General features: G+C 39.2%; 1 protein-coding gene across 2 annotated transcripts in view; it reads right to left on the reverse strand.

The window, feature by feature from the left end:
- The window catches only part of DYM (dymeclin), a 381878-nt gene that overhangs the window by 208803 nt on the left and 157878 nt on the right, over nt 1–15197 (reverse strand). For both annotated transcript variants that reach the window (XM_060118525.1, XM_060118524.1), the window contains 2 exons: nt 6494–6607; nt 5430–5524 (listed from right to left, as the gene is read on the reverse strand). In XM_060118525.1, coding sequence (XP_059974508.1) covers nt 5430–5524; nt 6494–6607 — 209 coding nt within the window. The remainder of the gene's footprint in view (nt 1–5429; nt 5525–6493; nt 6608–15197) is intronic.

A 15197-nucleotide genomic window follows, 5' to 3' on the forward strand; every position in this document is an offset into this window, starting at 1 on the left:
TGCTGGCAACAGGAAGGCATTTAATGATTTTAAGCCTAGGAAGCAATACAAAATGGATCAGATTTGCTTCTCGAATGAATGGAGCAGTGCAGGGGTCGACTGCAGAGGGGCAGGGAGGGAGGCAAAAGGACGAGGCTGACTAAAGACATAGTTTTGGATGAAGATGATGAACACGTGAACTAACGCAGCAGTAGTGGAGACAGAAACGGTATGAATGCAAGTTACAATGGTAGAGTTAGACAGAACACCAGGGCCCAGTCAGATAGAGCTTTTGAGGGGAAGGAAAAAAATGGCACAGAATTACTTGTAAGTTTCTGACTTGGCAATTTAGATGGCTGTAGCCAGAGTCATTAACTAGGATAGGGAATTTAACAGGAAGAGCACGTTTAATAATGAGTTCCGGGGACCTCCCTGGTGGCGCAGTAGCTAAGAGTCCTCCTGCCAACGCAAGGGACACGGGTTCTAGCCCTGGTCCGGGAAGATCCCACATGCCGCGGAGCAACTAAGCCCGTGCACCACAACTACTGAGCCTGCACTCTAGAGCCCGTGAGCCACAACTACTGAAGCCCGTGCGCCGAGAGCCCTAGCTCTGCAACAAGAGAAGCCATCGCAATGAGAAGCCTGTGCACCATAACAAAGAGTAGCCGCCGCTCACCGCAACTAGAGAAAGCCCGCAGGCAGCAACGAAGACCCAGAGCAGCCATACATACATACATACATACATACATACCTACATACATACATACATACATACATACATACATAAATGTATTTTAAAATAAATAAATAAAAACAAGTTCCGGGGACTTCCCTGGTGGTCCAGTGGTAAAGAATCCGCCTTCCAATGCAGGGGACGGGGGTTCAATCCTTGGTTGGGGAACTAAGATCCCACATGCCAGGGGGCAACAAAGCCTGCATGCCCCAACTACTGAACTCGCACTCATCAACTAGAGCCCACGTGCCGCAAACTACAGAGCCCACATGTCCTGGAGCCCATGTGCCACAACTAGAGAGAGAAAACCCACATGCCACAACTAGAGAGAAGCCCAAGCGCAGCAATGAAAGATCCCGCATGCCTCAACAAAGATCCTGCGTGCCACAACTAAGACCCTAAGCAGCCAAAAAAATAATAAAAAGAAAATAAATAAATATTAAAAATAAATAATTTTTTTTAAAAAATGAGTTCTGTTTTAAACATAATAGAAGTTTGAGGTAAGTGTGGGATATCCAGGTAGTGAGGTTAGCAGTTAGGTTTCAAGGGGTCAACACTTATATCGTGAACATTATGTGCCAGGCCCTTTTCAAATATTAATTCGCTTAATCTTCATCCTTTTCATTGAGATAGCAACTACTGCACCCCATTGTATAGATGGGGAAACTGCTGTACAGAGAAGTTAAGTAACTTCTCCAAAATTCCACAGCTAGTCAGTTTTGAAGCTGGGATACCAAACTCAGAGTCTGTGCTCTTGTAGAGTAGGTGAAGTCACAGGCATAGATGTGAACTCACAAGGAAAATGAGCAAAGATGAGAAGAACAATCTAGGATGAAATACTGGAGAAAAGTATAAGTATCTGTTAAGCCAAAGGTGAAGGAGGAGCCAGAGGAAGGAGCCAGTGAGGGGGGTGTGGGGGGGGGGAGGGTAAGACAGGCAATAGGGAAAGTCTTAAGGGCAGGAAGTAAGTGATGATATATTTGTAACTCACAACAATCCCTTGCATATAATCTACTCCACATAAATGTTTTAACTGAATTAATAGCTCTATAATCCCAAATCATGATCATATCAAATATCCATGCTTACAGCATATTCAAAAAATTTCACAGGTGAGCAAAACCTGTATCATGTATGCCTGTGATTTTTCTAGAATACCAAGAGTTTGTGGAAGACACAGTGTCATTTAATATGAAACAACAGCTTAGACACCATATGAAATCATTCCATACATTTATGTCCAACTAAGAAGACTTTTTTTTTGTTTTTTCTTTTGCGGTACGCGGGCCTCTCACTGCTGTGGCCTCTCCCGTTGCGGAGCACAGGCTCCGGACGCACAGGCTCAGCGGCCATGGCTCACGGGCCCTGACGCTCCGTGGCATGCGGGATCTTCCCGGACCGGGGCACAAACCCGTGTCCCCTGCACCGGCAGGCGGACTCTCAACCAGTGCACCACCAGGGAAGCCCCGGCTAAGAAGACTTTTTAAAGCTTTATTCACATCCTACTTTCACAGCAATGAAACATGTTACTCTGTTTTGCATTTTGTTGAAGATCACATGAAATATTGGCTCCTCTAAGTTTTGCAAATGACAGCTACAAAATTGTGTAGTCTCTTCCTAAAAAAGGATTTAGAAACCGTGTATATGAAAACTAATTACTTCTCATTTGAAGGAGTTACTAGAGCATCTGGTGAATCTTGAGTTGTGCTGCTATAATAAATCTTCTGTGTATCTAAACAGTTTTTGGTTATGCATTCCTTATTATACTTTACAATTTTATACCCTAGACACAAACATTTAGTAGAAAATGAGTTTCCTCACAAACATTTAGTAGAAAATGAGTTTCCTCAAGATACAAAAATGCTGGCCCCCACTTCCAATTCAACACGAGTGTTTTCTAAGTGTTTAATAATCTTGACTTCCATGCCCAAACCCAAAGTACTTTCCCAACTTTAATGCATGTACAAATCTTTCAGAGATCTTGTTAAAATGGAAGATTCTGATTCAGCAGATCTGAAACCAGGCCAACACTCTGCATTTCTAACAAGCTCCCTCCTGCACGATGCGATGCTCTGGTCCACACTGGCTACTCCACTGTGGCGCTGGGACCAGAAGCACTGGCACTACTGGGGGACTCTGAGAACTGCACAGCCCTCAGTGTGACAAACAACAGACCAAGATCATCTGCTGAAGCTGATAACTCTAGGCATTTACATTCAAGTATTTCTTTTCAAATCCATTTACAACTCATTCACTGACATTTTCTTTTTTGTCGGTACAAAAGGTGACACTTTCTTTTCTTTCTATTCTTTCCATTATCCTAAACTGTGGATCCAAAAGCTAAGCCCCTCCACGAGGAGGCCCCAGCTGGTTCTTTCAGGCTTCTCTCTTATAATCCCTGTACTGGTCCACAACATGCCAACTGAATGGACTGGTTATTTTCTAAATATAAACCATGCTCTCTCACCACACCCCCTCTTGTTTTGTTTTGGTTTGTTTGGTTGATGCTTTCCCCTATCAGGCCAGTCTCTAGAGCCGTCTCTCTCTACTCACCTTGCCTGATTTCTCAATGAGATGTGACCTCCCCGTTCTCTGAACCAACCACTTGCCCTCACCACAGGAATTTTTCTTTCATTCTAATATTTACTATATTCTGCTAGATATTACATATGTTGGTCTTTGCCTTATCTCGGCTATTGAATTACAAGCTATTTAAGGGTAGGAATTTTTATAACTAATTTTGATATTCCCTGCATTGCATAACACAGTTCCTCACTAAATGCTAAATAAAGCTCCAATAAAATTGAAGTAAAGCATTATTCCTTAATGATGATAAGCTTGATCTAAATAGTCTCAAATCACAAATCTAAATTACATTTCTTATTTCTCCAAATACTATTGGTTTTCTACTTCAGTCATCACAGAAAATTGGGCACAATGCTTTATTTGCATTTTTTTCAACTCTGACACCTAGAAAATTTTTATTTAATCTAACTTGAATCATTTTATCAGAACTTAAATTCTGAACCAGTTCATCTGGCATTTTCATATTGAACAGTCCAAATGTTTATATATCAGCTGAGGAAAATTTTGTAATGAAATCTTCCTAAAACCATTATAAAACTCCACATACACACAAAGAAAAATAGACCACGAAGCAGCACAGATATCATTACATCTGTCATGCTGAAATAAAGCATGGTGACAAAGGTCAATTTTTAGAAACTAAATGCTCTTCACAACACCTGGAAGAATCTGAGGTATGAGGAGACACCATGTTTACTTTCAGTCACGAAGTTAGTCCAAAGTCAGTCAACTGGACAATTTCTCAAGTACAAACAAATAAACAAACAAATCCAAAATAATGTATGATTAAAGTAAACAGTGAGTCAAAGGAAAATATTCTGTGCTAAATTCTGAGGATAAATAAACAGACTAAGAAGATAAGTTAATTCTAACTGATTGTTAAAATGAGCCCAGGTCAATAAATGTCTCTAACCAAAGGGTGGAAAGTGAGATCAGAGTTTAAAAGTGATAAGGAGTTGTGATAACCACCAATGACTGGAACATAACAACTATTATCAGAGCTGCATTGCCCCAAAAGCAAGAATTAAAAGAAAGGATCTAATGTCACTGACTACATAAAAAATGTTCTACTTGAGAGCTGCTAGGGCAATACTGAGCATCCTACCTGAAGACCAAAAAGTAACCATATTTGTTAAATCCTGCAAATGATAGTCATTCATTCATTTGTTAATCAGCTTTCCTAACCTTAAAGATTGTGCCTTTGGCAAAGAACAGGTAAGGGATGGGAGTTTCTGGTGATGTTCTGACAGGCAGAATAATGGCTCCCCCAAAATATCCACATCCTAACTTCCACGAACCTATGAATATGTTACCTTACAGGGCAAACGGGACTCTGCTGTGGTTGTGATTCAGCTAAGGACCTTGAAATGGGTAGATCATCCTGGATTATTCAGGTAGGGCCAAGGCATTCACCAGGATCCTCACAGTAGAAGAGGAAGTCAGAGTGGTAAGATGTGAGGAGAACTCAACAACCTACTGTTGCTGGCTTTGAAAGGAAAGGAAGGGGCCATGAGCCAAGGAATGCAGGCAGCTTCTAGCAGCTGGAAAAGGCAAGGAAAGAGACTCTCCTCTAGTGCCTCCAGAAGGGAATGGAGCCCTACTGACATTTTGATTCTAGCCTGGTAAGACCCGTGCTGAACTTCTAACCTACAGAATTGTATAATAAATTTGTGTTGCTTTAAGCCATTAATTTGTGGTAATTTGTTACAGCAGCATTGGAAAACTAACACAATGGTTAACTGCCACGGAAAGAATTCTCTAAAACAGATAACTGCTTTTGAAAAGGGTAGAGTGATGCTCTATAAAATGCTCAGCAAATATGTGAATTAAGATTTAGTTTGCATTACTAAGACATAGACCTGCTCTGCTGTAAAAGGCTAACACACGAATCTTAAAACTAGATTTTTATAAAAAGGTTGAAAGCAAATACAATTAACTTTGATAGAAAACCTTGGGTTAGAAAACAAAGCAGAACAAGGTATTTTCAACCAGACAAGAAGGTGATAAAAAAATAAGTAGGAAAATGTGATATTCCTTGCAGATTGCATTTTAAAAGGGACCACCATAGTATCCTTTTCAATAGGCCAGCTAAAAGGCAAAAATCAGCATTTCTTTTAAAGCTCATATTTACCTGATGATCCTCTGGGCAGCATACTGATGGAGAGAACGAAACTGTGCCGACATATTTGCTAAAGCTGCCAAACAATTTGTGTGAAGGTACTTGTCCTGTCAGAAAACAGCAAATTTAAAACATACATCGAGTCTTCTCGACATTTTAAGCAAGGTTAACTAGAAGCAAATGTAAACTCAATTGTCACTGATTTTAGAAAGTGCAGATCCACAATCTGTTTTCTCTAATTCCAAAATCCATAAAGCACTGAAAATCCAAAGTTTTTTCACTGCTAGTTTGGAACCAACATCTGGCACAAAAGATAATGATGCTATTTATGGTCTTCATTAAGCTCACCCTGAAGAATACTGAACTATTTTGCTGCAGAAATATTAATGTTTAGTTACAGTGCACGGCTCCAGTACCTCATGGTTACATATAGTGTAGCATACAAACTATAATTATCTTTCTAAAATCAAAAAATTCTCCATGCTAAAACATACGTGGCTCCAAGAGTTTCAGATAAAAGACTGTGGAAAGGCCAACCTACGTTAGCCTCCCAGAGGGGCATAACTGAAAACAGTGCAGTAAATTTGACCACTTCTCTAAGCTATGAATTCTGTATATTGCTTCTCTAGTGACTGGAACTGAAATTTGCTCCCAGGCATAGCAAATACAATCTAGTTGAAATGTTCCTTTTACTCTTTAAAGTATTCTCTTTTTCTCCATTTCTTTCCCATCTGAATTCATATTTTCTTGTGCTTGTATCTTCTTACAGTTTGTTGTTGCTACTTTTAAAAGGTAAATCAGTTTTATCAGTCCAGCAAAGACATACAACATCTTTTATCTAAATGTGCTCCACTGCTTATTTTCTATTACATGTAAAATATCTCTGATCATACTGCCTATGAAATATTAAGAAGCAGACACTTTAAACATTACCTTAGGATCATTATACAGTGACTATATGTTGGTCTATATTTTCCCACCATATTCCATGAGAACGTTTTCACTCTAAATATTGAGATTGCTTTAAACATTGTACTGTATGTATAAAGGTAGAAAAACAGCTATGGAATACTTACTCTTGTCCTTGTCATGTTGTACTGAATAGTTCTTATTACAACCAGTATCAGGAGACTCCCCAGTGAAATTTCAGTTAAAACCCGTTCTGAATACCAAGTAATATTTTTTAATATCTGTAATAGGGAAGAAAATTTTAAGTAAATATGATTGCTTTAGGGAAAAAGGGATTATCCACGTCTACAATTTCTGACAAGCTGTGGCTTTGCTCTGAAGGTGAGTTAAACAGTATATAAAAGTAAACTGTGAGAATTTCAGTTCAAGATAGTGAAACTGTGCTGATGAATTTTCTTCTTCTTCCTTCTTAAATATAAAAGAAAAAAACCAGACGATGCTATCATTAGTAGACAAAAAGGAGCTATATTTAAAAAGGTATGGCACATAGAACAAGTCTGACAGAAAACCCATCAGAGGTCAGTAGTTTGAAAGCAAAAATAAGAAAACCGAGGAGTCTCTTGAAAAAGTGGAGCTATCGTACCAACCACAGAAGATCTCTACCCTTGGGTCGAGGAGAGGCCAAGAATGCAAATTAGCCAAGATCTTCCAGAAGAGATGCGCCCATGCTCCGCTCCAGCTCTGGCGCTCACCTCCGGGCCTTGGTAAGCAAAAACTGTCTAGCTTCAGTTGGCGCAGTTCCACAGGCTTGTAACACGGGCATAAGAGAGAGAAAAACTGGGCAGCACAGCAGCCAATGCTGGGTTGCCGCAATGAAGGAGGCAAAACGCACAAAAACCAACAGGCTCATCTGGCACCAGAACTCTTCGAACGTTCTCTTCCATTGAGGTCACCCTACTTCTTTTCTCCTTGACGCATGAAGCCAGTGGGCCACATTCTTTCCATCCATGCCTGAAAAAGGACAAGACTTCTGGCTGATTCCCGCCCACTCCACTAAGAAGATAAACCTCCCTGTAGAGCACAGGAGACCTCCATCATTCACACCTTCCAAAGGAGGTCTCACCACCTTTCAAAATAAGTGAATCTAGACGTTCATTTATAATTATGAATGGACAAGAAGCCACCAAAAAAGTAGAGAAATCCAACAGTGAAAAAGATATGGTGAATCTAATCAAGCCTCTGTTCTAATTGCCAGCATATATGAAATACAGAGGACAGAAAAACACGATAAATAACACAATGATATAATCATTCAAAGCCAAATGTAAGAAATTCTACTAAACAAATAAGTCAGTTGCTACAAAAAAATGAATGGTGTAATAAGGTGGGAGAGGGAGAGACTGTTACAGATAACAGTCAAGAACTAAATGCTTTGGAAACTCATTCAAACCAACCAACTCAAGGAAGACATTTTAAAGATAATTGAGAGAAAACTGAATATTAGTAGGTATTTTAAAAATATCGTTGGGCTTCCCTGGTGGCGCAGTGGTTAAGAATCTGCTTGCCAATGCAGGGGACACAGGTTCAATCCCTGATCTGGGAAGATCCCACATGCCGCGGAGCAACTAAGCCCGTGCACCACAACTACTGAGCCTGCACTCTAGAGCCCGTGAGCCACAACTACTAAGCCTGTGCTCTAGAGCCCATGAGCCGCAAATGCTGAGCCCACGTGCCACAACCACTGAAGCCCGCGTGCCTAGGGCCCGTGCTCCACAACAAAAGAAGCCATCGCATTGAAAAGGCCACAGGCACCACAACAAAGAGTAGCCCCTGCTCACCGAAACTAGGGAAAGCCCGCGCAGCAACGAAGACACAATGCAGCCAAAAATAAATAAATTAAATAAATAAATTTTTTTTTTTTTTTTTTTTTTTTTTCGGTATGCGGGCCTCTCACTGTTGTGGCCTCCCCCGTTGCGGAGCACAGGCTCCGGACGCGCAGGCTCCGGACCCGCAGGCTCAGCGGCCATGGCTCACGGGCCAAGCCGCTCCGCGGCATATGGGATCCTCCCAGACCGGGGCACGAACCCGTATCCCCTGCATCGGCAGGCGGACTCTCAACCACTTGCGCCACCAGGGAGGCCCAATAAATAAATTTTTTAAAAAATAAAATAAAATAAAATATCATTGATTTTGTTGGATGTGATAATGGTATTATGTTTATTTTTTTATGCCTATATTTATCAAAGTGACATACTTAAATATCTACAAATGAAATTTTATATATATATATGATTTACAAGATTAAAGAAAAATATTTTAGCTAAAATATAAAAGGCAGAGGGGGTGGGGTGGGTAGATGAAATGAGAACAGAAGAATGTTGATGAATCCATGGGGATTCATTATACTATTTTTTCCAATTATGTTTACATTTAATGTGTTCATAATTAAAAGTTTATTAAATAAACAAATGATAGGAAAATGAATAAATGTGAAACTAAACAAGCAGAACAAACAGACCCCCAATTAAACAAAGATAATTTAAGAGACTGGGGAAAAGTTTTTGAAATTCTAATTAGTATCTTCAGTGAGAGTTGACAGAATACTGTATCCATAAAATAAGAACAGGCTACTATGAAAAATGTGAATCACAGAATGAAGAAAAGCTACTGAACATTAAAAATATGATGACTGACACTTAAAAGAGAGAGAGGAGGCCTCCTTTGGTGGCGCAGTGGTTAAGAATCCACCTGCCAATGCAGGGGACATGGGTTTGAGCCCTGGTCCAGGAAGATCCCACATGCTGTGGAGCAACTAAGCCCGCATGCCGCAACTACTGAAGCCCACGCGCCTAGAGCCTGTGCTCCGCAACAAGAGAAGCCACTGCAATGAGAAGCCCATGTACCGCAACGAAGAGTAATCCCCACTCGTCACAACTAGAGAAAGCCCGCGTGCAGCAACGAAGACCCAACACAGCCAAATAAATAAAATTAAATTAAAAAAAAAAAAAAGAAAAGAGAGAGAAATTAGCAGAATGGGCGCTATGGAAAACAGAACTTGGGATGTGAAAGACAAAACTGAGAAGTTCCCTCAGACAACAGCAGTATAAGGCAAAAAGACAAAATATAAGAGAAAAGTGGAGATCCATTATATACCTAATAAGAGTTCCAGAAGGAATAGACTAAAATCGACCCTTGAACAACATGGGTTTGAACTTCATGGGTCCATTTATATGTGGATATTTTTTTCAGTAAGTATACAGTCAGCCCTCCGTATCCACAGGTTGCATCCTCAGATACTGAGGGCCAACTATGGGACTTGACCATCTGTGGGTTTGGGTATCCACGGCGGGTCTTGGAACCAATCTCCCACTGATACCATGGAGGACTGTAGAAGCAGAAGAGAAAAATTAGTAATAGGGCTTCCCTGGTGGCGCAGTGGTTAAGAATCTGCCTGCCAATGCAGGGGACACTGGTTCGAGTTCTGGTCTGGGAAGATCCCACATGCCACAGAGCACCTAGGCCCGTGCGCCACAACTACTGAGCCTGCGCTCTAGAGCCCGCGAGCCACAACTACTGAAGCCCACGCACCTAGAGCCCATGCTCTGCAGTAAGAGAAGCCACCACAATGAGAAGCCTGCGCACTGCAACGAAGAGGAGCCCCCACTCGCCGCAACTAGAGAAAGCCCGCGTGCAGCAATGAAGACCTAACACAGCCAAAAATAATAAATAAATAAAATAAATAAATTTATTAAAAAAATTTTTTTAAAGAAAAATTAGTAACAGAAAATTTCTTTGAGGGTAAGAGAAACTTGCAACACTTTAAGCAAAAATATTGAAAAAAAATCAAAATTTATTCTGATAAGATTTCTGAACCAACAGTATATGAGAAAATCCATTGGCTTCTAGCCAGAAGAAACATGCCAAAATCTATTCGCTTCTCGACAGAAGAAACATGTTATCACCAAAAGAAAGAAAGGTAGACTAACATAAGATTTCTCATCTTGAACACTATATATCTGAAGGACAACAGAACAAAGTCTACAAATTTTTGAGGAATAGATTATCATTCTAGAATTCTATATCTAGAGAAGCTACCACACAAGGATACAGAAAAGTGAAGACTTTTAAGTTTGCAAAGACTCAGCATGAACCACCCATGCACTATTTCTGGGGAAAAAACAAACCACCACACATGTAAGTGCTTAGCTGTCCCTCCTCACCACCGTAATGACAACAACAAAACAATAACAGTCAGATAAAGTCAAGGAAGGAAAATATGGACTACTAAACAACAACAGCCTCCCCTCCAAAACCCCACAATTATAATTCATGAAATGAGGAAAATATAATTAAATCTAAATAATATAGTTGACCTTAATTCTTTGCTAACATAAAATAAATATTTCTCTGCTAAGTCTGCCTCCCTGCAAATTCCAAACAATATTAAAAATGAGAAAGGGGGCATGGAAGCAGATAAGAATTAAAAAGTAAAGAAATACTGTCTTCAACTTCATGTAAGTGCCTCCACAACAGATTTTTACGCAGTTCAACTCTTTGACAAGAGACCCATGTCACCTAGAATCCGCCATTTGGGTTACAAGTAACCCAACCGTGTCCTGTGCCGGAGGCTCCACTCAGAGGATGGCATGTACAAATGCCCACTACATGGTAGCTGACTACTGTTTGCAAAGTAGAAAATGTAACACTTTAAGCATTTTCATTTATTCATGACTAATAACGACCTTAATCAACTAGAAGAGACAGCCTATGTGTAAAACAAATGATAGTAGCTGAAAATACTCAGAACAATGAGATTTGCCAGTTGAATCTTTATAAAGGCATGATGCAATGCTCAGTCCCTCTGATTTACTCTCTAAGGCTGCAGTTCTCAAAATGTGGTCCTGGGACCTAGGGGTCCCTGAGAAATTTCTGGAGCATTCTCAAGGTCAAAACTATTTTCACAATAATACCAAGACATTACTCTCCACTCTCATTCTCTCTTGAGTGTATAGTTCAGCTTTCCAGAGGCTACATAACATGTCTAATAGCACAACAAATTTAATACAGAGGGAGACATAAGAATCTAAGGCAAAAATGTAAAACAATGCCACTCTCTTGCTAAACTTTTGTTTGTGGAAAATAGTTACTTTCATAAAAATATGTTACTGATGCTAACATGTAATGGGGTTTATTATCAAAATAATTATTTCTAAATGAACTAATCAAATATTTTAAAAATATGTCAGTTTTAATTTCCAATACAGTAAATGTAGAGAACAATAATCCACATAAAGACATTATTTGGTGTCCTAAACTACTTTTAAGTGTAAAGACCAACAAGGTTAAGACCACTGTTCTAAGTCTCCAAGGGAATACTAACCCAGGACACTCATTAGGCAACTTTACTAGTGAGAGGAGTCTCTGTCTTTTAAAAGGTCATACTTGAGCATACACACACTTGAGCATAGTTTGGTTTCTCCTCTCTCTTGGTTCCTGTGTTTAGAAATAAATTATCATAAGCCACCTTATTTGAAACCAAGGTCATTGGTTCTTAGCGTTTACTTGTGCGTGTCTACTATGTAACTGGATGGAAGAAGTGTTTTGAATAAAAGTAGTCTTATTCATTTAACATTCAACAAATATTTAATGAGTATCCACATAGTAAACTTATGATGTTACTATGAAAATCAGAAATCCAATTTGGCATTTACATAAAGGTCTGTCTTTTCTTCCTGTGAAAAATAAGTCATTATCTGGAAATTCTGGTAGTGTTTAAGAAAAATTAAAAATAACTAGCTATAGAGCTCACACAGCTTCCCAAGGGACATTAATGCATACTAGGCAGCATACAGAAAATTTTCTTGGTAACCTGGCTGTAGTTCTTGACCTATTTATTTGGTTCTTATAAAAAAAAGTCCTCATCTCTTGCATTCAACATCCATACAGTTTAATAGCTGTAGACTGTTATCATCTTGATTACACATTACATACATTTAATATTTTATGCCAAAATAACTCAAACATGTAGAAGGAAGCTCCTCAAGGATCTGAAAATATCTTCCTTCTCAAAAAGTATATGAGAATTGTTTGTGGTTCTAGGTCTTCTTTTCAGCTTCTTCCCCCCATAGGATTTGTTTTGATTGAATATAGCTCTTCCATATGTTACAAAGGCTAGAATATTATATAGTAACATATTATATAATATCAACTCTTTAAAAAATTAAATATATATAGAAAAGCACAAAGAATAATGAACTTCCATACTCCCACAAATGACGTTAACATTTTATTAACATTAACATTTAACGTTAATGTTTTATTTTTTAAGATGAAAATCTCATTTTATTCCCCCAAAGAGGGACAACCACTATCTTGAGTTCAGTATATATCTTTCCCGTCCATTTCAAATACTTTATATGTATACACACAAACACACACACACACACACACAACCAAAAACCAGCATTCCTTTGTATATTTTCTACTTTACATAAACACTATCATAATGTATCACGTTGAAGAGTGGCCTCCAAATTCATGTCACCCAAAACCTGTGAATGTGACCTTATTTGGAAATAGGGTCTTTGTAGACACAATCAAGTTAAGATGACATTACACTGGATTAGGGTGGGCCCTAAATCCTATATGACTGGTGTCCTTATAAGAGAAGGAGGAGAGACAGACAGGTACATGAGAAAAGGCCATGTGAGACCAACGCAGAGGCTGCATGCAGCTGCAAGCCAAAGAACACCAAGGAATGATGACCAGAGGCTAGAAAGAGGCAAGGAGTCACTCCCCTAGATCCTTCAGAGACAGCACGGTCCTGCCGACACCTTGCTTTTGGACCTCTAGTCTCCACAACGGTAACAAGCAATTTCTGTGGTTTTAAGCCACCCGGTTTGTTATGGAAGCACTAGTAAACTGATACACTTAAGTATTTGTTTGCATCCGAATTTTTTCACTCAGTAGGTCTTTGCAACTCCTCTATATTGATATATATACATATACAAGAAGAATTATGTTTACCACATACGCCAAGGTCTAACAGTACTAGTTGTTTTTTTAATGAACTACTTCTATACTAGTTAGTAAATAACTGCTGCCCCAAGCCACTCCTCCAGGACTTCCTCATGGTTTGGCAATTAATGTACAGCAGAGGACAAAGGATATATGGACAACAACCATTTTTACTGGACAATTTTGATCCATGACAGGTAAATAGTTGAAAATCACCTCTACTTCATTCCATCCAAGCACGGTACAGTCTTGTGCCAATAGGTCACCTTTTTTTATCCACTCTTCTATTATGGAAATTTAGGTTATTTCCAGTTTTTTCCCTGTTAAAATCAATGTTACAATATAGATCCTTACCCTCATTATCCAAAATCTCACTACATTAAACTCAGAAACCAGGGAGTCCTTACTCTCCATACTTGTAGTATCTGGCCATTAATTACCTAAAGTCAGGAATTACACAGATTTTGAAAACAAAAATATCTGTAAAATCCCTGTTATACGTTACCCAGTGTGTGGTACTCAGTGACTTCACAAGCACTTCGGCAAGAGTTTGCTAGGAAGCAGAATTACTAAGCCATTGAGCACCTCCTTTTAAAAAGATATGTATAGAGGCTAAACGATACACTACTAAATAACCAAGAGATCACTGAAGAAATCAAAGAGGAAATCAAAAAATACCTAGAAACAAATGACAATGAAAACACAATGACCCAAAACCTATGGGATGCAACAAAAGCAGTTCTAAGAGGGAAGTTTATAGTAATACAATCCTACCTCAAGAAACAAGAAACATCTCAAGTAAACAACCTAAACTTACACCTAAAACAATTAGAGAAAGAAGAACAAAAAACCCTCAAAGTTAGCAGAAGACAAGAAATCATAAAGATCAGATCACAAACAAATGAAAAAGAAATGAAGGAAACAATAGCAAAGATCAGTAAAACTAAAAGCTGGTTCATTGAGAAGATAAACAAAATTGATAAAACATTAACCAGACTCATCAAGAAAAAAAGGGAGAAGACTGTCTGATTTCACCCTTTGGGCACTGGCCTTGGATACAAGGCCCATCTGCGTGTGTTTAAGGTACAACATTTCAGGCCTAAGCCCCTCGATGACAGATGCCTAAACTCAGAATCTTATTTACTCCACCAGGGCTCTGGGGTATGTGAGAGTAACAATACTCCATCCCAGCAGATATATTGAGATTTGTGTGTGTGTGTTGGGACACAGTGGGGAAGTGGCGCTGTATTTCTTTGTTCCTCAGTTTCACCCACTGTTTCTTTTTTTCTTTTTCTTTTCTTTTTTTTGCGGTACGTGGGCCTCTCACTGTTGTGGCCTCTCCCGTTGCAGAGCACAGGCTCCGGACGCGCAGGCTCAGCGGCCATGGCTCACGGGCCCAGCTGCTCTGCGGCCTGTGGAATCTTCCCGGACCGGGGCTCGAACCCGTGTCCCCTGCATCGGCAGGTGGACTCTCAACCACTGCGCCACCAAGGAAGCCCAGTATTTGATATTTTATGGTGCTATTGTAAAAGGTATCTTTTAAAAAATCCATATTCTACTTATTGCTGGTATGAGAAATACAATTTTTTAAGATTGATCTTACACCCACCAATCTTACTAAACTCACTTACTAACTCTAACATTTTATATATAGATGTCTTTGAATTTTCTATCTATATAATCATATCATCTGAAAAAAGTTTTATTTCCTTTCTAGTATTACATATTTTAGTTCTTTTTCTTTCTATAATACACTGAATAGACCTCCAATCACATGTTCAATAGAGTATTGCTAGCAGATATCCTTGACTTGTTCATGATCTCAGAATGAAGACTTTTAACATTTTATCATTA

Source organism: Mesoplodon densirostris, chromosome 15 (assembly GCF_025265405.1).
Source record: "Mesoplodon densirostris isolate mMesDen1 chromosome 15, mMesDen1 primary haplotype, whole genome shotgun sequence".
Taxonomy (NCBI): Eukaryota; Metazoa; Chordata; class Mammalia; order Artiodactyla; family Ziphiidae; genus Mesoplodon; species Mesoplodon densirostris.